Source organism: Calonectris borealis, chromosome 15 (genome assembly GCF_964195595.1).
Source record: "Calonectris borealis chromosome 15, bCalBor7.hap1.2, whole genome shotgun sequence".
In the NCBI taxonomy this organism is placed as follows: Eukaryota; Metazoa; Chordata; class Aves; order Procellariiformes; family Procellariidae; genus Calonectris; species Calonectris borealis.
This window is the reverse complement of record NC_134326.1, coordinates 18,164,977-18,187,676: the sequence shown is the minus strand read 5'-3', so window position 1 is coordinate 18,187,676 and position 22,700 is coordinate 18,164,977. Positions and strand designations below refer to the sequence as shown.

Here is a 22,700-nt window from a genome sequence, read left to right as displayed (position 1 = left end):
GTGGCACAGGGTCCCCCAGCTCCCTCTGCGGGTGTCCCCGATCGGGTGTCCCTGCTCGGGTGCTGCCACTGGAGTGACTGGCGTTTGCGTCTCATCACAAAGCTCATCTCGGTGGTGAAGCAGCACCATGCTCCATTTTCACTCCCCTCCCGAGAGATTTAGGCTTTTTTGCTCAAGCACCTCTTCATTTAAGACCAAGTATAGCCCACTGCAATATTTCTTATCAAACTTTATTGTTCTGCCACTGTACCAGCATATTTTATTTACAGCTCGAAACCTCAGTCCGAGACCGACAGGAGGACTGCGCCGCACGTGAGTTTCGGCAGCGCTCCCCCCGCCGCGATGCCGGGGATGGGCTGCGCGGCACTGCCGCGTAAATGAAGGACTCCTGCGCTTTTGCGTCCTCAGCTGCCGAATCTGTCCCATCGACCGTGGCACCCTGGCCACGTCTCCACCTCCAATTCACCCGCAGCCACAGCCGGGCCATGACAAGTCACATGGGTGTAATGGAGTTAAACCTATTCCCAATTTACTTTTTAATGCAATATCACCAGAAAAATTTAGTTAAAGGCTTTGGGCTATTCTACACATGAGGAAACTTGCTGTATGGTAAAATGCACTTGCCACTCAGGAAGAAGCGATTAGAGAAGTGCTGACTCAGCAAAGCTTTGGGCTGACCTGTCCCTCCCATGCAGCTTGTGCCCGGTCACTGTAAGCATCTGCAAGTGCCCGAGGTGGATGGGGGAAGACGAGCCGGGGTAGAGCATGGCAGCGTGGTGCTCCCGTGATGCTCTCGCCTGGCAGGAGCGGCTCTTGAGCTGCTCGGGAGATCTGCTTCGTGCCGGGAGAGGAGAAACCCAGTTTCACGGGGGGTTTGTGAGTCACCAAGAGGCCCCAGTGCCATTTTTAGAGCCCTGCTCTAAAAATGGGGGTGTGGGAGGAAGCCCCCTGGGAACGGGGTGCAATGCACTGCCACTGTCATGCGGTTCCTGCTCCACCATCACACCCTCAACATCAGACTTCAGTTGCTCCCACTCTGCCCCATCCTCACTGGGACAATGTCAAGGGGCTTTGGTGCCTAGAATTACTTATGAACAGATTGTAGAAGAGACAGATTTACTGAATAAATAAATACAAATAACATATGGCAGGTACTAGCATGAAATATAGCACTATTCACGTTGTAAGGGAGACTAAGACGTCTAGGGCTTGGAGCTTTTGGCTGATGCCTCAGCTTAATACGCTGAGGATATCTGCAAGCATTTAACCAGGCTGGCACTCGATAACATCACTGATGGTGCAGTCTGAAATTGCTTGAAGGGCATGTTAGAAGCTACATACTTAATGGATAAATACGTTAATACAGCGTATCCGGGGAGGTTTTGCCTTAGAATGACTGGGGACAGTAAAAGCATGCATTCTCCTGGTATCCGGGGTGTCCTTGGGGTGCCCTTGGCGATGGTTCTGGGTGCCTGCCCCAGGGCAGGTTTGTGCATGTCCCCGGGAGCTGCAGCACGGTCACGGCATGAGCCGGCCCCGCTCCAGACAGACGGCAGAGGGCTGGGGGAGGCGGGGGTGCCGGTGGACCTTGGGAGGGTGTCGTGGCTTTTCCCCTCATCTCTGCAAAGCTTCGTGCAGAGCGGAGGAGCTCTGCTTTGTCTATTTTTGGTAAAGCCTTTACCTAAAGCTCGGAGCTCTAAAGTTTGGCTCTGTCATACTAGCCAAAAAGAGGGAGAGCAAGGGAAAAGGAGGAGGCGATGGTTGGGTTTTGGGGTTTGGGTCATCTCTGAACTCCTAGGATGGGACTAGGATGGCCGACCTAGTCGGCCGAGACGGGCAGCGGGAGGAAGAGGATCGCCTTCTGGCCATAGTGAGTCCGCGGCCCCAGCTTGCTTCTCCCATTCTTCTTCAGCCCAACAAACCAGTTCTTATCCGCGTGCTTTTTGGAGACGTACGTGTTGTAATGGTTTTCTTCGATCCTTTCAAGGAACAGGCACTCCTCACCCAGTAACTGCTGAAAGAGAGCCCCGGGTAATGACAGTGAGATGGGGTGATACCGTAGGGAGGAGGATGCGTGTTCCTGGCTCGGGCGCTCCCTGGCTAGGATGCTATCCAGACCTGCCTCTGAGATCTTCGTGCCCCAGTAAAGTTCATATTTAAAGTGTGGAGGTAAGTAGCCTTGATTTAGTCCCCTGGGCTACTCCTACAGCAACTTGTCTGTCGCCTGGGCATTTTGTTCGGCAGTAACTGAGCCTGGCCCTGCGCTCTGTAAGCCGGTCCTGGCACTGGCTCCTGCTCTGGCACTAATCTGTGCGGTGGAAGCTGCGGGTTTAGGGCATGAGCACGGGGAACAAAACAGCTCTTTGGTGAGGCTAAGCAGCCTGTGACCAGGATTATGTGTTGCACACTTTGCTATAAATGGGCCTAGTCTCAAAGAACCAGATTATTTTTGGTGACTCGGTGCCCTTCAGTTCCTGGGCACGGGGGGGGGAAGCCCCTTGCACGATCCCGCTTGCACTGGGATGTCACGGATGCTGTCGCTGCCTCCGGTGCAGCTCGGTGCAACCAGGATACAGAGGAAAAACGCTGGGAGGTCTTTGCTCAGTGGCTGTGGGCCATTGCCTGGGGCTGCTTCCTCTCGCAGCCCTGAACCTCCTCGCAAAGCCGCGGAGAGGCGGCAGGAGGCAGGCAGAGGTGTGGGCAAGGCGTTGCCGGGGCTGGAAGAGCCGGGCTGGAGGTTCACCTGCCCTGCGCTGCCGGGGTCCCCCCACGGCCCCGCTCGCAGAGCTGGCAGCTGCCGAGGGGATGCAAAGCAGCTGCTGCTCCAGTTATCATGGAATATGATATTTGTCAAGTGTTTGAGGCAGGGTGGTAAACGGTATTATTTGATTATTTATTTATTTCCCCTCAAAATAAAGCCGGATGGAGAGTGGCCGTCCAGCTACCAAAATAACAAACAGAGGCTAATTGTTGCTTGCGGTTTGCATTACTCAGAGCTACGAGATTTCTGCAAACCTCAAACCCTCTCCGTGTCTGGTCCCACATAAACCTCCTACTTACCGAGCCGTAGAGCAGCCCGTTGGTGTCCATCGCCAGGTACTGCCCAGACTTGGTGCTCTTTATATACACCTCTCCCACACTTTCCGCGCTTAGCTGCAGTTGAACTGAAAGTAAAAATAAAACAACAACATCAACAAAAGGAACATAGGAAAAGGGAAAAAATAAAGGTTGTCAGAGATGATGTCCAAGCTGCTAGGAAAGTTAGCAGGGTATTTTTGTTCTGAAGCCTGGCTTATAAAGAGTTTATAAGAAACAGTACATCGTGTAATAAAAATGTCTCCTTGTACCCTCTCCTTCAAAGAAACCCCACAGCCATGTTTTAGGAACCAAAGACCAATTTTTTCCTTATTTTACATCAAAGGAAGGGCAGCCTTTTGGTTAAGACGCTGGAATGGGACACAGGAGATTGGGGTTTTAATTCTGGCTCTAATTTACAAATTTCTCATGTGGTTTTGACAAGACACTTAAGGAGTGACATATGAAGAAGTATTTTCAGAGCTAAACCAGGGACGGGCAGACTTCAGATGCCTGCGTTGCAAAACCCTGATCCAAAGCATCCCATCCAGCAGTGTGCCGTGGCTGGCGTTATCCGGTGCGTCCTAGGCGGACCGCGGAGAAATAGAAAGGCCTGATCTTCATCCTGAAAAATACCTCCCGTAGGTAGCCATGAGCCACGTCTTAGATAATTGTCCTAGTTTGCAGCACTAACGTGAATTTGATACTAAACCAAGATCTGAGCCTGCCAGCGCACAGGCTGGGCAGGAGCGATGGGTTTGTGGTGGTGCTGCGTCACTTCGTGCAGCCCACCAGGCACCGGCTTTCCGTCCCCATCACCGATGCTGGACTTCAACTAGAAACTCTGGGACAAAAAAAGCTCCTTATTGGTCTTGTACTGTGGGAGGGCAGCAGTTGAGCTGCAGGCCGGGGTGTCTGGGCCACCTCCCTCCTCTGCTCGGCATCCTGTACCTAACACAGCAGATTTAGCCTTTCTCTTTGTCTGGTTACTTTTTTTGCCCCGTGGGTTCCTTTTTTTTTCTTACTTTGCTAATTACGGGAATCTCGGAAAATGATTAAAACTTGGCTCAAGTTCTTCTTTAACGTATTTCTCAGGAAGAGTCAAGGGAAGAGGCCATTTGGTTGGAGAGGAGCTTTGGGAGGACAGCTCTCTAGCACTGCGTGCTGGGAGAGGACCCCGTACTGCTCTCCTGGGTGGGCAGGAAAACTGAAGTCTGAACAATTAGTGGCCCCGCCGGCATGTGCCGAGAGCTGCGGTTATATCCAGAGTGTGACTTGCAAAATCCAGCTCTTCCAAGTGATCATTCCCGTCGCCTCAGCTTTTTTTCCTGAGCTTATACTGTAGAGATTTGTAACAGACATATTTAGTTGGTTTGAATGAAGTATGAACGGATGCCTCAGCTCCAGCTCCTTCCTTCTTTTAAAATTTATTTCATTTTATCCTTTTTTGGATGAGGTAAAAGGTAATGTTATCTCTTGGCACGGCAGAAGCCCCCGTCCCAGTGAAATCTTTGCTGTAATGGTTCACATTCTTCATTTTTGTTGTTTCCTGCTCAGTAAATGATGGCTAATTAGTAAATTGGGTGGGTGCAGATTTGCAGTAATACACAATCCCGATGCTTGCCTGGTGGTGGCTGGGACCTGGCAGCCGGCAAACCCCGCAGCAGGAGAGCCCCCAGCCCGCCTTGCACCCGTTGTCGTGCTGCAGCCCCAGGACGTGGCCGAGGAGAAGTCCAGCCAGGAAAAGAGAGAAATGAGATAAAAATCATGATATTGTCCTAAAAACTGCCAGCAAGAGAGGGGAGTGGTGGGACTCTCCAGCTGCCGATGGGGACGTTAAGGGCTCCGGCTGCCGGGGGAGGGAGAACGGTGGGTCTGGAGGAAGGATCTCATGCACAAATTCTTGCATTTTTTATAGGTCTGGACAGATATTTCCATGAAGTAATGGGATGAAAAAGAGAAAATAAGGCTGTTTGTGGAAACCAGCATGGGCTTCATCCTCGAGGATCTACAATGTCCTAGTAAGTTTTATTTTCACCTCACGGTGCAAGCTCAAGATGCCCACGCACGGCAGCAAAGGACACAGCGAGGGAATCCTTATGTAGGGCTGGATGGGGAGGGCTTGGACTAAGTCACTTCTTCTGTTCTCCCTCCCTGATTCGGTGGCTAGCACCTGGCAAGGTGAGTTCAGATAAAAATAAGAATTCTTGATATTTATCTGGAACAAAATGCACATGGGCATGGGCAGTTTGCAAAGCACCAATGCAGGCTCTAATGCAGCTGTGCACGCTGGCTCCCGGATGAGTTGCGGGCATTCCCGTGCCTCATCCTTCCCCAGGGACCTCTGTCCCCAGGTTGCCCATATGGATCTGGGTTGCTCCGTGCTGGCGGGTGCTCGTCCCAGCTGTGTAAGCAGCATCCCCCGGTGGAGGTCACGGTCCGAGCTGCTCCCCTCGCGTGCCGGGGAGTGGTGCTGAGCAGCTCCGGCGTTTGCCAGGCACAGGGGCAGGACCGTGGGCAGCCGTCGGTGCTCAGAGGCAGGGTACCTCGCCGGCAGGGCTGCTCCGCTGGCACGCAGCCCTTCCAGGAGTTTCCTCTGTAAATATTTGTACGTTCGGATATCCAAGTTTACAAGATCATTTACAGGAGGTTCCTTTCTGGCAGAGTTTTCCAAACACGCGGCCCCGGGCCAGCAGCCGGCGAGGTGCGAGCGTGCCGGGGTGCAGCGGGTGCCATGTGCAGGAGTGCTGCCCGCGCTCGCTGCCTGCACTTGCTGCCTGTGTGCATCGTGCGGCTGTGGGGGGAAACGCTCATTCCAAGGTCACGGGCTCGCTTTGCCGGGGGGAAGAAGGCTGGGCTATGTGGCAGCATCCATGCTGTGAGATGGTGGGCTTGAGGCTGGGGTGCAGGGGCTGGACATTCGTGTCCTCGTTAGCACCCCGTGTCCCAGGAGATGTCACCTTGGCGCTGGCTCTGCAAACCCGTGCTGAGCTCCCCAGGGCACACGGGCGTCTCTGCATCCCCCTTCTGACTCCAGCAAAATCTCAGCTCTGGCAAATTGTGGCAGAGACGCCTGGTGAGCTCGTATGGCCTCTCCAGCTGCTGGCTTGTGGGTCCTGTGAGCCCGGTCCTGTCTTCTGCAGATCCTTTGGGTCAGCGTCCCTGTCTGCCTCTTGCAGGGGTTTGAGAAGGGTTAGTGCCCGGTCTATTCTAGGCTGCAGGCTGCCTGCCCCGCGCTGTGTTTATCCAGCCTTGGTGAGCTCATCCTTGCCCGTCCCCCAGCGCTGCCGCGAGCTGTGCGAGTGGTGGGGAAGCGGCGTTTATAATTAAAACTCTGCTATAAACTGCCTTTCATTAAAACAACAATAACAAGAAGAAAGGTTAAGTTTGGGGGGAAAAGCCACATGTACGCTTGTGGTTTAAAGAAAATAAAAGTGCTTTTCTTAGAATTTGTAAGGCAGACTTGGCTCCTCCCAGCCCTTCTTTCTAACCAGATAGGAGCCTGGCAGGTCCCAGTTATATTCCAGTAAATGTTCAGGATATGGTGTACCCAGAGGTTTCTGCTGAGAACCGAGAGCTCCGGCGTGCAGCAGTGGGGAAGAGCCCGGCCCCACTGCCCACAGAGCCCCGCGGGGAGGTTTGCTGCGCTGCCGGTCCAGCTCTCCTCGGGCATCCGTTTAAAAAAATCCTCTCAAGCATTTTGGAATTGCGAGAGTCCTAAAAGCTTCAAACTTCCCAACTGATTCCTTGGATTTTTTGTCTTTGTCCTTATACAGCCATTTTCTCGTTTGTCCAGGGGGGGTTGCTCTGCGCAGCCCCACCGGTCACTGCTGACGGCCTGGCCCGGCTCAGCAGGGAGAACTGCCGAGGGCAAGGGGCTTCTTGGTGTCAGGGCCAGGTATTCAGCTCTCATCTAACGGCTTTGGCTTGGTCAAAGCAAGAGAGCCTCAGCACCGCGGCTTGGCTTGGTCGTGTGAGCCGCTGGCAGGGAAAGAGCTCTCAATGCCTTCGGTGGCATGGACAACTACTGAAAAGGACAAATGTGCACCTTTCCTTGCCGTACAGGATAGTAGTATTAATTTTTTGTGTTACGGTTTGCCCCACGTCAGGTAGTCTGCAGCACTTTATAATAGTAGTATTTACAAAACCAGCACTTTTTGGTGAGGGAGTCCTGCCAGCTTCCTAGGATGAACTTTAATGCCAATTATGGAGAGCGAACGTGCACCTAGAAAGGCAGTGGGATGTGCAAATGGGAAGACGAGTGTTGGTATCTGCGTGGGCAGTCATCCCAGCAGCAGGTCCCCAATGTCCCATGGGCTGGAGCCACCAGCATCACTGACTGCGGGGAATGGGGACGGGCAAGAAGAGACTCTGGCCGCGGATGGCCTGTTAAATCTTTGTGACACACAGATGCACGTAAAAAGTCTTGAAACTGCTTCAGCATACAATAAGCCATACTTGTTTTCAGAAAAAAAGTGAATAGTAACATGAGTGCATTTCTAAAGCCATGAGTCACAAAATAACTCTCTCTCACCTGATTCTTGCCTCTGTTGGGCTTTTGCGTCCTGCAGGAATTTAGTTTAAGGGGAGAGGGAAGTTCCCCAAAGGCAAGTGGATGCTGTGTGCAGAACAGACAGATAAAATCCGTTCTGCACGCAGAGGAATCTGGGCCCGACCTCCTGCTCCGGCCGACGACTTCGCGTGCCAAGAGGCACAGCTGCAGTGCGCTGCTGGGAAACGGTGCGTTTGCACAGCCCACGGTTGTGCTGAATCTTCTAACCCAGGGTAAATGCAAAGATACCATAGAATTACGTGTGATGGCTGCGTGTGTGTAGGATGTGAGGGTGCTCCTAAGGCTTTTTTTTCCAGCTGCCAGCTTGCTGTGTAAGCCAGCCGTGCTGCAATTAGCGCTTTAGTCCTGTATGGTCTGCCTGCCTGCCATTATTTTGATAACCGGTTTCAGATTTAATACTTCTGCAGATGTGAAATAGCATACATACCGTGCCTCCCCGGGCTCTGCGTACAGGCTACCGGTGTGTTTGGTGTGTGTGCTGACCTCCTGGAAGGTGTGTGGCCACCAGGAGGAAAGAGAGCCTGGTACAGAGCCCGTCTTCTCCAGCTCCCCCCTTCCTGGCTGATAAAAGCTGATAAAATCATAGGAGCAAGGAGGAGCGCCAAGAAGCCCCGTCGGGTTTGCTTACTGTGCTGGTCGCTTCGGTCCCTGGTCCCATCCACTTTGCCGTCTGGGAGGATCCGTAGGAAGTGGCCCCCGTTGCTGCAGTACAGGAGTTTGGGTTTCTTGTAGTTCCCCGGGGGAAGGTTGAACTTTTCGGTCAGGGCGGTGAAGGTAGTGATTTCCCCTTCGGCCATCTCTCGGCCTCTCCCGGCGGCCGGGCTGCAAGAGATGCGGTGGTGTATGGCAGGGCGGCGGCACCGAGTGCTTGGCACACGCTGCTGCTGCCAGGCTTTTAAAGGGAGGGGAGGGAGCCCGGGGGTCCCCGGCCGGGACCCGGGCTGGCTGCGGGGCAGGTGATTCACACCGCGGATGATGGTGCGGCAGTGACACAGCCCGAAAGGTGATGCTCCTCCAGTGTGGGAGGTGTCTCCTCACTGGGTGTAGCCGGGTGGTAGAGACTGTCCTTTTAATTTTATCATAGTAAATTCTGTTTTCTTTCTGCTTTCTATTGACGTACGTACTAAAATTATACGCTCAAAAAAAAGTTTGAAAAACACCCAGTGTCTGATTGAAACCCACAGGAGGCAGGAAGGGAGCCCAGGTTAATAACTCTCTCCGCTATTATAACTTTCAAACACGATTATGACTAGGTATTGCAACATGTACTGCATGCCAGATAGCAAATATTACTTCATACCTTGGCACTCTGCATCTCACCTGGCCAAGGCACACACATGCTAAAGATGAGAACAAACGCTCGATATTGTGGGAGATGAGCCTGGGGCAGGAGGCTGTCACTGCCTGGGCGGTAAGCAGGAGATTTACCCATGCATTGATCGATAGCATATGGAAAAAAGGAACTTTGAGTTATACCATGTTTGTGCACCCTTGCATCTCAAGAAAAGTGGTTAAAAGGGAAAGGCAAAGCTCTGGCTGATGCAGAAGGGTGTAACTGGGCATGGGGCACTACCAGCTGCTCAGGAGCAACAAGCACCATCTCGCGAGAGTGCTCCTTCCCGCGGGGCTCCTGTGCTCTCCTGGGGGCTTGGGGAAATGCACGGAGATCGTATCGAAACCTCATTTTGCAATGCACTGTGCGGTCATGATCCATGTTTAAGCAGAAGCTGTGCCAAAACCTGAAGGCATCATCCGAGATAAGAGAAAGATGCTGTGAATGTCGGAGGGTGAGAACTGCCATTGCAGCCGTGGCCGTGGGATCAGGAGGTGCCGTGGCCGGGTGTGGGTGGGGACCAGTCTCTCACGCATAATCCAGGTATATTCAAATTTATCTGAATGTTTCTGGCCTAGAAACTGCATTTAAAATCTCTCATGAATATGCTGTCGTTCATACACAAAGTTCTGTAGTGCTTATAGAGAAGTGGATTTATGAACAGAAAAAGACAGGGCACAGTATAAATCTAGATACAGGAAATGACTTTAAATGTAGTGTATTCCCATAGCTGTATTATGGGAAGTCTTATATAGTCACTGTTTATATGTCTTTATATATTTATAGATTGTAAAAATCTCTATTTAGTACTGAGTTGTGCTACTGGTACATTAGGATGGAGCCAGTATCATACTGTGTGGGTTTGCCGTGGTACTTAAAGAGCAACCTGGGAGGTATTAAGGACTGCAACTCTTTGCAATACAAACACACACACACGCATATATACATATAATCTCTAAACGTTTGGCTGTAAACTCTGAAGTATGTAGATTTGCAAATGCAGCTGCAGGGAGGGGAAACTATTCCTGCAAGTGGGTCCCAAAAGCCTGCAGGAGATAAAAATGTATGAAAGTTGGATTGCTAAAAGCTGAAACCTTGGAAACTTCATCGCTATGGCTGAAAACACACCCAGCCATTGCAACCAGCTTTGGTTAGTACATAGACCTCCTCCCTTGCTCTTAGATGTGTCCCCTTGGGGTCTCCATCAGAACAGAGAGATTTCCTAGGAGAGGAAAACACAACTGTAAGGGAAAAAATATTCCCTGTCATCCCAGGCCTCAGTTCCTTCTGGTAGCTGTTGGTTCACAACAGCTTCTCTTTCCTCCTGACTATCAGCCTGTGCTTTGCTGCAAATTAAATCACTAATACAACAGCTGAACACGGAGTCAAAATGCAGGGACATACTATTTTAAACTTTTCCCCACTGCCCTTTCTCCAGAGGCATTTTGATCTTGTTTGGTAAGTCACGTTTTCTGGACCAACACCTACCACCTACTGTATCAGCCCAGCGCTTCCTCAGCTCTATGCTCTTTTGCACTGGAGGCTGTTTTGGTTCTTATCTAGGTTTGAAAACCATCTCTAGGCCAGTTTCTCCCCATATTGTGCATCTCCGCAAAGCTTGCTTTTGCTTTGGAGCTGTTTGCAAAGCCCAAATTATCAACCTTTTCCCAAGGAGTCCAACCAAGTTTTACAACCGCCTCTGCTGATACCCTTGCTTCTGAACCGCATGAAAGCCGTGTCCGTCTCAGCGCCGGTGTGTTCAGACTTTGTTTGGAAGTGGCGAAGCTTCACAGATCCCCCATTCAGCACAGACTGGGTTTTTGGGAAGTGCTTTCTAGCCCCGGTATCCTACGATCAGGTGGTGAAGCAACCCATGAGAGCTCAGGAGAAGCTTTATGGTCCTGGGGGCTTTCCAAGGTAGCTGATGGACTAGGTAAGTATAGCTTCGAAACCCTTTTTTAACACAGTTGTCAGGCAGATGATATTAGGTATTTCTCAGTGTGTCTGGTCCCAAAATTTATTTTTCTGTCAGGAGATCGTACTTTTCTTGTAGTAGTTCAGTTTTTAATGCCAACTGTCTGCCAAGCTTTCTCCGAACAAAAGCCTTCGGGTCGTTCAATGTGGTACATAAGGCTTTGGTGCTTAAATGAGCGTTAATCAAGATCAGTGGTATTGTGTAATTTACTGGAATTAAAGTTTTTCTTGAGCCTTTAGCTGAGGGTAAAAGGCACTCAGAAGTCTCCTGGGTTGTTGATGGATAGAAGTGAGAAACAAATATCCCGAAGCCTAGAGCTGAGATCAGGATCTCGGCAAAATTAGGCTGCAGCCAGCGCGAGCGAGGAGCAGGCTGGGATGCTCCCCTTGGTCACCTGGAGGTCTGCGTGTTCAAGGGCATCTACGGATAGCTTTAACAGAGCAGCTCGACTGGAAATGGCTTCTTCATTTTCACATGTTTCCTTTAAGGTTTTTTTGCTATTTTTAGAATGTGTTCAGTGCTCGCCAGCTGCCTTTGACTCCACAAGAGAAGCTGAATGAACACTATTTTCCACTCCCATTGTCTCTCCTTGCTAAATACTATTGCTGTTCTCATACTTTTATGACCGTGGAGTCGGTATCCTACACACACCAGCACTCATGGCCCTACTATTATACTTTTGGCAGGAACATGTTAGGTTTTTATGGGAATTACAAGGCAAGAGTGAGAGAGAGAACCTGAACCAAAGACAACATAAAGGGCCTTATTTTTTTGGGTAGAAGCCCAACAAAATGATTAAATAGCTCAAAGCGGAACACAAAACTCTCTCCAAGATGCTAAGCTGAGAGACACCAAACTCCACCACTTATTTAGTGCCCCATGGAGAAAGGAAAATATTCCAAGAGGAGATTGCTGTAAGAGGGGTTGACACCACCGGTTGCACTAGGTCAGTAAATTGGAGCCTGAGTTGGAGTGTGTTTGTCCAAGACCGGCTGTGTTCGTGGCTCTCCTCTTTCCTCCCATCCCTGCTCATCCACTTCACTCCCGTAGCTTTCCCCTGCTGTGTTGCCTAAGAGAAAACCACCGCTGAGAATGAACGGCATCACCACCGGGAGCCGGACCCAGGGCGTCTGCTCTGGGGTGGCCCCAGCTCCGTCTGCAGGCGCAGGGAGCAGAGGGTCCTGCCAGCAGCCCAGTGGCACTGGGCTCTTCCTCCTGGGCTGTGGAAGGAGATGTCAGAACCCTGAAAGATCAGAAATAGCTTTCTGAAGAAAAAAAAGGACTTAAAAAGAGAGTTAAACCAGGTCCTACTGAACTTTGGTGGCTGGAGCACTGCAGCGTGTGCTCCTTGCAGCAGCAAGGAGGGATGAGCCCAGCACGGGAGTGGAATAGTTGTGAAATTCTGAGAAGTTTGGGTTTGGTTCCAAACTTTATCACCGACCGCTGCTGCTGCAGTGGCCAAACCAGTGCCTTTGATGTGAAATCCCAAACTCTGCAAGCATCTGAGTCTGAACATCGAGGGCCGGTTACGTTGCCAATAACAGGCAAACTCTGGGTGAGCTCCGAAATAACAGTGCGCGCGGGGGGCCATGGAAAAGGAGTGAGGTCCTTTTCCCTTCCCATTTTAAAACCAATGCAGCCTTCACGAAATAGTACTGTTCTCCCCCTTGCTTGCTTGACGAAGGCAGTGTTGATGAGAGGTTGACTCAAATACAGTCAAATTGTCCTTGGCTTTGGATGCAATCCTTTATATAGGATTGGAAAGAAATGTTGTGGATAGCCTCTGTTAAGGACCCCTTCAGGACAAGCGTGGATGCGTTGATGAAAGGTGGAGTTAACCACAGTTGTCACCTAGCTGATTAGATAAAGATCATCCAGAAAACTCCGAACGAGTTTTCTCCGAGGCGAGAAGCCAGCTAAACCCAGGAGTGTCTTAAGGTTTTGTCAGACTTCAGTTAATGAGCTCAGTGTCTCCTGAATCAGTCTCTGGTGAGTTCAATGGAAACGCTGCAGTTGGTTTCACTTTGGAAAGTGTTATTTTCTCCATTAAAGGAGAAATCATATTTATTCCAGGGTGTGTGACTCAGCTGTGATCAGACAGCATTGCCTCCTGATGGGCTCATTTCCCATTCCCACTTTTGACTGCAGCCACCCAGATAGAGCAGTCACTTCCCAGGCAGTTCAGACACTACGTGTGGGAACGGAAAGCACTTACAACAGGTAGAATATTTTTAAGGAATTCAGGCTCTGGCTTTCCTCCACCCATTGCCTGTCCTGAGGGATTCCTGAAGCGCCCTGTGCTTAGCGCCGGGCTGACAGGTACGGCTTTGGGGCGATCCAAGAACTGCCTGAGCATGCCAAGTAAACATCTCTCGGATAAATAGGGATTTTATTCATCATAAGTTTTAGAGATCCATTGCGTGGGGTGGATTTCCTCACCCAGGAAAGGATTAGAGATCAGCAAGAGGTTTCCCCGTGCACTGGTTGCTCCAGGAGCTGCAGCACAGTGGGTCTGGGGTTATCATCAGCACAGCCAGCCTGCAAGGGCTGCCTTCCCTTCGAAGGGCTGGCAGTGCAAGGCACAGCTCAAATTCCTTGGACTATGGATCCTCTTAGAAGGACTTAATAAATGATTAGGCAAAGCATATGATAAATATGTAATAGATCATTTTGTGCGTATCAGCGGAATGCATTGGCTTGTTTCTAGTCAGTGTTTATGGCAAGATGATTTTATCTCTAGCAATATGATTAACTGCTTAATGAAATATTTATCAGTCAGGTTTTACCCTTTGTAAGTGGAATATGTGGTATGAAGTGTGACTAAAACTGTAGAAATTAATTTAACAAATACCTACTGTCATCATCTCCTGCTCTCCACCAGAAAACACAGCCATTCCAGTTAGGTCACTCTGGATTTGGGTTAAGTAAAACAGACTGGAGTGTAAACGTGAAACTTTTAGCAATTCACCGAGTGGGTATCACTAATGACAAGAGTGAGTGAGTTTTTTGCTGAAAAAAGGCTGATGATAACCACCAGGAACATCATGGTAAAGACAGATTAAGAAAAGGTTGCATCCTGCCCAGGAGGAAGGGACAGGGGGTTCTCACTTACGAACTGCAGCAGGGGTTTAACCCGTCCCTTTGCTCACCTTCCCTTGAAGGCAGCATTTAAAAATAAACAACTGTACTAGAGAAGGGCATCTGGCTCCAGGGAGAGGGAGAAAGTCCTATACCACTAGGGATGCCCTGGGGGAAACCCTATACCAGTGGGGTACTGCCAGCCCTTGGGAGATGGGCGTTCAGGGGGCTGGTCCCCACGGTCGCCTTCCTCCAGCTCCCCCAGCACCCCTCGCACCTCGGCAGACCCTGACGGACGCTGTCGGCAGCGTCCCAGCCCCGGCGAGGAGCCCTGCCCGGCCTGAGGCTGCCTCCGTACCGTGCTGGAGAGACACGAGGTTGGTCATTTGGCCATTTTATGCCATGTTTTAGCTCCTGTCGCATCTTTCTGCACAGCAGAGAGGGCCGTGGGGATGTGTGCCCATCTCGGGGGCGGAACCGCACGGGTGAGGACCTCCTGGCGCAGAGCCTGGCTGAGCAATGGCCAGCCGACAGCCGGACGTTTTGCTTCAAAGCCACGCATGACTTCTGCATGGCTTTGAGGCTGGGACATCCAGTGCAACATCTCAGCAAACTGATGGCACCCATGGGGAGGTGGGAAAACAAAGTGATGATCCTCTTTCTAATTACCTTCCAGCCTCTCCCACCTCCCCACCCATGCCCTTTTGCAATCTGGTGATTAACTTAATTACAGTTCCAGCTCCAGGAGTCGATCCAGCCTGAGAGCAGGAGCTTTGCCAGGAGGGTCTTGCCCTATGTGTCCTGTCTGGGTTCAGACCAAGACCACAGACACGTAGACGAGCAACGCTGGCTGCAGAAGCAAATCCCATTGCCTCATGTGGGGGATTTAAGCACTAATTCCCAGAGCAAGCCCGATGCGTGGGACCTGCTGTATGGAAAGAACACACTGGGCAGAGAATCGCAAAAGCTCAGTCTCTCCAGTGAAGGATGGGGTGGAAGATGTGTTGTACCCAGAGCGTCCAAGGGGACACCTTTGGGATTTGCAGTGAGACGTAATGCAGTTGCCCAATTATTGGGAGGAGCCCGGGGGTGGCTGCTGCTCCCCTGCAGGTCCCTGGCTCCCTCCCTCCCTCCCCAGGCAGAGAGCCCATCTTTATTTTAAGACACCATTCATGGTGTTCCTTGGTGAGGCCGGTCTGTCCAGCGCAGGTGGATGCTTTCATTGCAGCGCGCTCAGCACCGGAGCTGCAGCTTTTCCCTGGGGACCAGGGTCTGAGCAAGGACCGTGGGTCCAGGGTTGGGCTGCCAGAGCCATGGCCGTGACCGCTGTGCCAGCGCAGGCAGGGGGTGACAGCCGGGAGCAGCCCCGGGCCCAGCTGCACCCGGTGTTTGCCCCCTCATCCCAGGGGATTCACTGTGGGCATCTCTAGCTCTGCTGCCCTGGTAGCACTGTAGCGGGCATCTGATTACAAAAGGCACCGAGGGCTTCCCCTTCCCTCCAGGAGACGGCACGCGCTGCCTGCCTTTTACAAGTGCCCTTTCCCCCTCGCAGGCTCACGCTGAGACCAACGTAAAGCATCGTCCTTTCTCCCGTGCTTCGCTGCAGGGCTGCTTCCCGGCACCTCGTGCGGACCGAGGCGCGCCGGCACATGGGACCGGCTGGGAGCAGCCGCTAACATGTGCCATGAGTTACACAGTCCTCATGGTCTCGTCTCTGGCGCCTGAGGAGGATGGCTCTGGGCTGCCGAGGCTGCTGAGGACCCAGGGACGACGCGCCGGGTGCAGGTACCTTGTTTGGGGCGTTTGCCGCCGGTAGCGGGCGGTTAAGCGCAGGGCTGTGCGCACCTCTCCTCTGTGGCTCTGCCTGTGTTTTGCTTCCCAAGGGAAAAGCATCCGGAGGGAGTGGAAACCACAAGGGCTGCTGTAAAAACTAATCAGTTGCTGTTTGAAATGTTTTGTGATGATGTAGGAAACCTTTCTGGGCAGGGGGGCACTCGGCGTGCCCCGGCGCAGCGATGGAGGGGTAAAGTGGCATCTTCCCCCCTCGGCTCCTGCTCAGCAGCCCCCAGGCGTGGGGGGTCCCTGCAGCGGGGGTGCCTGCAGCAGGCACCCCATCCACACCCTGCTCAGGACCCGCTGCCCGGTTCCCGGCAGGCAGGGAGGTTAGGCAGGGAGGTTAAGCTGGGTGACACTTCACCCGGTTTGCAAATGTCACCGTCCCCTGCTGCCACCCGCCCCCGGTGTCCACACAGGACACTGAGCAAAATGCCAGACCACAGAGCAGGAGCGCCCGGGCTGTCTGGGCTCGCGCTGCAGGTGTGGCTGCCCCGCGGCCGCCGGCTCCCGCCCTGCGCGCCCACGGACGGACAGATGGACGGACAGACGGCAGTGCCGCCGCTCCTGGCCATAGGCAGGCTCCTCTGGGCTTTGTTTTGCTGCTCTGGTTATGGGTGCTTTTCTCCAGCTCTCCTCCCTTCTCTCTGTCTCTTGGAGCATTTCGATATGGGAGATGCAAACGCGTGGCTGCTTGCAGCGGGGAGCTGCTCTGTTTGCAGGCCAGCTCTGCCTCGTAAAACCAGCAGCTGACACTAAATGATTCTAGCCCCAAAATTTCACTCTATGCAATGCTCTTACGCCAAGGGGCTGATCTGATTCTCCTGTTGTACCAAGTCCCTGCTGAGCCCTGGTCCCATCCCAAGCAAAACCTCCTCCTGATGGCCCTGTTTCAGGTACGTGCCCGGTCACTGCTCCTCTTGCTCAGCCAATCTCTCAGCGCTCAGATGGGTCCGAAATCTCAGCGTGCTGTTGCTAATAAGGCATGAGGCTTGAATTAGGAGCGAAAAGCAGGAATTTTCGCGTGGTGTCAGACGCAACACTTCCTGCAGCTGGCCCTCTGAAGGGTGGCCAAGCTCAATCAAGGGCTGGCTCAGGCTTCAAAACTGGGATTTGAGTTTGGGTTCAGACTTTATACCATGTCCTTCCCCAAAGAAGCAGAGGATGCTGGAATTGAGGGTTTCATCTCCAGGCCAAGTGAAACCCCACATCCATCCTCGTGGTTAACCATCGGTAGACGTATCATCACTCAGAAATCAAACTTCCTCCAGCAATGTCTCAGTCTCGGTTGTTCCAAGGAAAATCACTTGGTTTCTGGGTTCACCATAAGCTCAGCAGTGGTTTACTACGCTGAAAATGTGCAGAGAGTTAATTATGTTCATTCTGAAATATTTGTATAAGGACTATATAGCTTGTCTTGTTAAGTTCTAAGAAAAACAGGCTGGAAGAATTCTTAATTCTGCTGCTCGATATCTTATTTTAAATTTAGCATCTAGTAGCTATGGATGCTAATGCCTGTTTTTCCTCTGAGCTGCCTGAGTAAACAGCTTGGGCTGTGTTTTCCTGTGCACATTGTTGCTCAATAACTTAACAGTGCGACAAAAGCTTGAGATAATAATTGCTATTACCAGGAAAATCCTCCAATAAATAATAATTATCTTATCTGCGTGACTTTAGGGCTGGAGAAAATGCCTTCTAGTGTAAAACTGCAGTGCATAAGAGCATGCAAGGAAAGTTTCAAATGAAAGATCAGAGTAAGGCAAGCTCAAAGCTGAATCTTCTTAAGTGCAGATGAGTGGCTCAGCAAAAAACCACGGAATAATTAGCCATGGATAACTAGCCACCGGAGTAAAGAAGCTGTGCATTTCCACCTCTTGCTGTCTGTAGAGCCAGACAGGTCGCTTCTTTGACCCATGGTCTTTAGGCAAAAATCGAGGAGTTCTCAGCTGAAGGCAGTGGGCGGCTCTGGGGGCCCATGGACCCTGGGCTGTCCTTTTGCCATCCTCATTTCCAGCCTAGAAAGGAGCATGAATCACACGCCGGGATGTGCCAGACCTTGGTAGAAGATACAGCCCTAATTCTGGTCCTCCCTGTCCCAGACGGGCATACCGAGGCACCTGCGTCCATAAAGAGGTGGGCACCAACTTGGTCCTTGCTGTGACATCTGTGAAGAAGGCAGCGCGACCGCAGGCTGCGTGTCAGCAGGCAGGAGCGGGCAGCCGCTCCTGCACCGCTCCAAGGAAAACAGTGCCCTGCCTCGGACGCTGCCGCGGGTTTCCATAACAGTACCCTCAGAGGCAAGGGGATATTTTTTTGAAGGCTCTTCTACCCTTTCTCATCTCCGTAAACAAGAAACCACCATAAAAAGCATGTCGCAGGAGAGAAGACTGCAATTTTAGCTACCTGATGAAACTCAGCTGCTGTAGCAGAGCTCTTCGCAGAGTGCTGTCCACGGAGATGACACCCACGCTGTTTATTTCCAGCTCCCGCGTGGGCGATCTAGAGACACGGGGATGTTTGTCGTGCCCGGTGTTTCCACAGCTGGTTTTGGGGAAAGCCACGGGGTCAGGCTGGCCCACAGGGATGCAACCGAGGATGCTAGTGATGATGGGAAGCAGAAAGATGCCCTGGACCGTCTAAGTGGAAAAAAACCCCAAACTGGGACAAAAAAGGCAGCCTCGTAGCTCCTGTGGGATGTGAGCACTGCCAGCCCTGCTGCACCACGACAGTGGCCGGGCATGGGGGCTGCTCGCAGCCCCGGAATAACCGGGGTGCCAGGAGCAGGCTGCAGTGATGTGAGTCTTGCAGGGACTTTGAGTGCCAATGTTAATGTTTTACATGTTTATGGAGTGTCTCCATCCCAGTGCCATTCATAAGATGCTTGTCCTAGTCAAATTTTTAAAAATTACACCCCGGTATACACAGCTTTCCCCTTTGAAACCTGGCCGGTCTTAGGGCACAAACATCCGCTATCCACAGGGCTACGTGGGCAGGAAAGGGCTGATCCAAACTGCGCTCGCACACGATGACAAGCCCAAAGCGCCTGATGTTGCCAGCTGCCCGCCCCGGTCAGCAGGAGCCGGTCAGTGAGCCCCAAGGCGAAGCTCCAGCTCGGCGCCCCGAAAGCAGCCGCTCTCAGAAGCCCCGGGCACGCAGCAGCCAGCCTGGAGAGGGGCGATGGGTGCAGCTGGGCTCAGGCGATGGGACCGAACCGCCACGTGCCAGCTCCATGGTTTGGGGAACAGCAGCTGCCGTCCCTGCCTGGGGACGCAGGCTGGACCCCAATGGGTTTTTATCTTTTTCTTACTCAGGAGCCACGCATTCAGCCCCCGCGCTGGGGTGCAGGGTCCCCAGGGAGTAAATGAGCATCCCCTGACTGCCTGCACCATTGGCTGCGGTTTGTGTGGCACCCACACATGTGCACCCACGGAGAATCGCATCGCACCAGGTTAGGTGTAAGCTACAAAACCCCCATTTATAGTCGGGCAGTTAGTAAGCTCTTCCCATCAGTTGGAAGCTTTTTAGAACACCCCGCAGCAAAGGGAATATTAAGGAAGGGGAAGGGAGGGTGTTTTACTTGATGTTAAATACTTGTATTTTATGTCCAAAATTTGACCTGCAATTGAAACTCAAATATAAAGTGAGATGGAAATTCCAGTGGAAAATGTACCAAATTGAATCGTAGTCTTCTGTATAACATAAACATGCCCGGTGAGGATGTGCAGCTGTTAAGAGAATTAACGAGTGACCTCTCTGGGGAAAAAAATAATCAGAGTGGGTGAAAGGCAGGGCAGCTTTGGGGAGCTGCCAGGCCACGGCTATGGGAACGGCCCTGCGCAAGGTCTGGGGGGGGCTTGGAAACATGTGGAGGGGACAGGATGGTCCATCTCCTGCTTGGATGGTGCAGGGATGCAGAAGGTCGCCTGCGCCCATGGCCGCGCGTGTGCGACTGACCCAGGCAGCGTGTGGCAGGGGAGACGTGCAGAAAGGAGCCACATCTGGCACTGAGCTCCAGTGATCAGCATAATTTTCAGGGGGCTTTATGGCATGCAGAGCGTCTCTGGTACAAGCAAACAGCTTGGATCTGGAGTTCATCTGCTGCTGCACAGACTGGATTTGTCACGGTAAAGATCTCCCCCTCCTGTCCGCCCGGGCAGCATGGGATGAGAGCAAACGGTGAAATAACTCGCTCGGGGCTCCTGCTCTTGTTCCGTGACCTGAGCACAGATCAGACAGGCTCGGCGTGCAATTCAGGGGCCACCCTGAGCAAATGAGGGTGACCGTGCCCCGAAGGTTGGCTTGCAGGCTGGGCAAGTTGCCTGCCTGCAAACCCTGGGTGGGAGCTGCGCCCATAAGGGCGACTGTGCACCTTGCATGGGCCACCGCTGGGGCTGGCTCCACCTCAGTGCATCTCGCAGGACCCAGGGAAGGGTACAGGAGAGTTGTCTCATGGTGCTGGGAGGAGAGCAGCTCTCCCTGCGGCCCTGTCTATGCAGAGGAACATGTGGGTGGAGGAGGAGGAGGTGTGAGCTCAGCGAGGAAGGGCATGGGTGGTGCTGGGCACCAGGAAGGTTGTCCCTGAGCAACACTGGGGGTGCCTGAGGACGCCTCTGGAGGAGAAGCCATCCAGCCACGGTCTCCGGCTTGCAAAGGGCAGCGGTGAGAGCTGCTCTGGGAGGTGCTGACAGCGAGCTCAGGCTTTCTGCAGAAATAAGGTCCCTGCACGGGCAAGTGCTGGCAGGGCCCGTCTGCAGGTGGGACAGGCAGATTTACTAACTCCAGAGACGTGGGCAGAAAAGATCCGAGGTCAAGACTGACGCCCAGATTTCGACTCTTGAAGCACAGATCTAAATTAAGAGCCAGAAGCAAGGACAGACTTTATGAGCACAAGAAAGTCATGAGTCATTTATGAACTGTGTGTCTAGACTGTTGTGGGCAAAGTGCAAATCTTTGGGGGGGATGACTTGGAGAGGACACCACCACTCCAGAAATGAGTCTGAAGGGGACAAAAGGGTTTTGGATGTCACGCTGTGAGTCAGTGGCTAGGGCTGGCACCCTGGGCACAGCAGCCAGCCCGGCTCCTGCACCCTGCAAAATGATTCGTGAGGAAAGCCCTTTTCTGCCTCTTTTCTAATCTTTGTCCTCAGGGTTAGCTCTCAGGCTCGGATGCCTCGGGCTTGGAAATGCTGCCTACGAGATGTCTGCTTGGTCCATCCCTGGGCAGCCTGCTCGCTCCGCGTGCTTTCCCTGGGCAATGGAATGGGTTTGGGATGCAGGGGCAGCATGAACCCCGCTAAGGGGGTGCACACCTTACCAGGGTACGCAGGCAACAGGCACCCTGGTAAGGGGGTACGCAGGCAGCAGGCACCCTGGTAAGGGGGTGCACACCCTAGTAAGGCAGCACGTACCTTGGCAAGGGGTGCTGCAGGGAGGCTGTGCAAGGTAGCAGGTCGGAGCAGCTTTGCATAATTTTTCCAGCCGAACGTTCTGCAGCAGAGGTGCGTAGCCGGGAGGGTTTGCTGCTCTCATGCCAAACCCACAGGCTGCGAGGGTGAGCCGTGGCAGGGAGCTGGGCTGTGCCCTGTGGCTGGGCAGAGCGTGGCAGCTTATACACCTGGGCTTGAAGGAGGAAGATGGTAATTGCTCAGTGACCGTAATTATTGCCCTGTGCGTTAAAGCCTGGCACTGGGCGGTGGAGCGGTGCCCCGCGGCCGCAGGGAGCTCCAGGATCTCTTGCTCAGTGTGATGGATTCCCTTCTATGCTCCTCAGGTTTCCAGCTTTCAGGAATAGCTGCCTTTTTCACATCAGTAAGCGACCCTGTGTGCAGTGTTATTTCGGTCACCAGATCACTTTAATCACTGTTTTTTCCCTCTGGTCTCCTCTCATTTTTATCTTTCTTTCTCTGCTGGCCCCACTCTGGAGGATGCAGTTTTCTGGGGTGATTTCATTCCTCTTAAAGTGCCTCTGTCTCATCCTGGGACAGGTCAGTCCTGGAGGTTTGGGAAAGCACAAAGAGAAGGGGAAAGGGGGCTCTTCTGAATTCACTTTTGAGTTAGTTAAGACCCAGAAGAGTGGGTTTTCTTACCTTGTTACACAAAGGTTAGGCTTTAAGCCGGACCATGGATGCATGTGAAGATGCTGTGCTGGGGTTAATAGAATAATATTTAGCACTGGCTGTGTATTAGCTATTCTTGAAAGGAATTCATAAATATTAACCATGGCACTCTTTGAAGGCCTGTGTTAGCCTTTATCTGCCACGTTTAGCAGCTGGGAAAATGAAGCGGTTTTGTTATGCTGTTTTCCTTAGTGTGTGAGCAAGCTTTTAGAAAGAAAAGAAGGGCTTGTGGTACTCTGCACCGGGCACTCTGCACCCTGCAGACCTGCCTCTGCCTCTCCCCTGGCTGAAGTCCATCGCTGCCTCCGACCAAGCACGAAGCGTGAGTCCCCGTCCCTCGGGAGGGCAGTGCCGCCCCGCCGTGTTGAACACGTTACACTCGCAGCATTTAGAGTATGTAAAATCTGCAAGTCACTGATGGCTTCTGCAACTGCTCTGCAAGGCTTCAGCATCTGCTTTTGTTCTCCAACAGCATTAAAACAACAGACACTGATGTTGGAAACAAGGCAAAAAATAGTAACTGCCATTACTGAGAAATACTGAGTCAGGCATCTTTCTTCTTTAACAAATGGGAAGAGAGGGAGGATTGCTGCATTCACAACACGCCGGGGCAGAGATACCATGACAAAGCAAAAGTCCCTCTCTCTCTCGCTGAACTGGTTTTCAACAAATTCTTCTGCAAAGAGATTTCTATTGTGAGCCCTTTCAAAGACAAAC

General features: G+C 52.3%; 1 protein-coding gene across 4 annotated transcripts in view; it reads right to left on the bottom strand.

The window, feature by feature from the left end:
• Positions 1–214: 214 nt before the first annotated feature.
• Positions 215–22,700, bottom strand: part of FGF1 (fibroblast growth factor 1) — a 31,035-nt gene continuing 8,549 nt past the window's right edge. For 2 of the 4 annotated variants that reach the window (XM_075164475.1, XM_075164476.1), the window contains exons 2-4: positions 8,277–8,470; positions 3,061–3,164; positions 215–2,014 (exon numbers count right to left, since the gene is read on the bottom strand). In XM_075164475.1, the coding sequence (XP_075020576.1) occupies positions 1,820–2,014; positions 3,061–3,164; positions 8,277–8,445 (468 nt within the window). In that variant the 5' untranslated portion in view covers positions 8,446–8,470 and the 3' untranslated portion in view covers positions 215–1,819. Of the gene's footprint in view, positions 2,015–3,060; positions 3,165–8,276; positions 8,471–8,584; positions 8,608–22,700 lie in introns of those variants that run through there. The other 2 variants (XM_075164477.1, XM_075164478.1) reach the window with 2 other exon arrangements.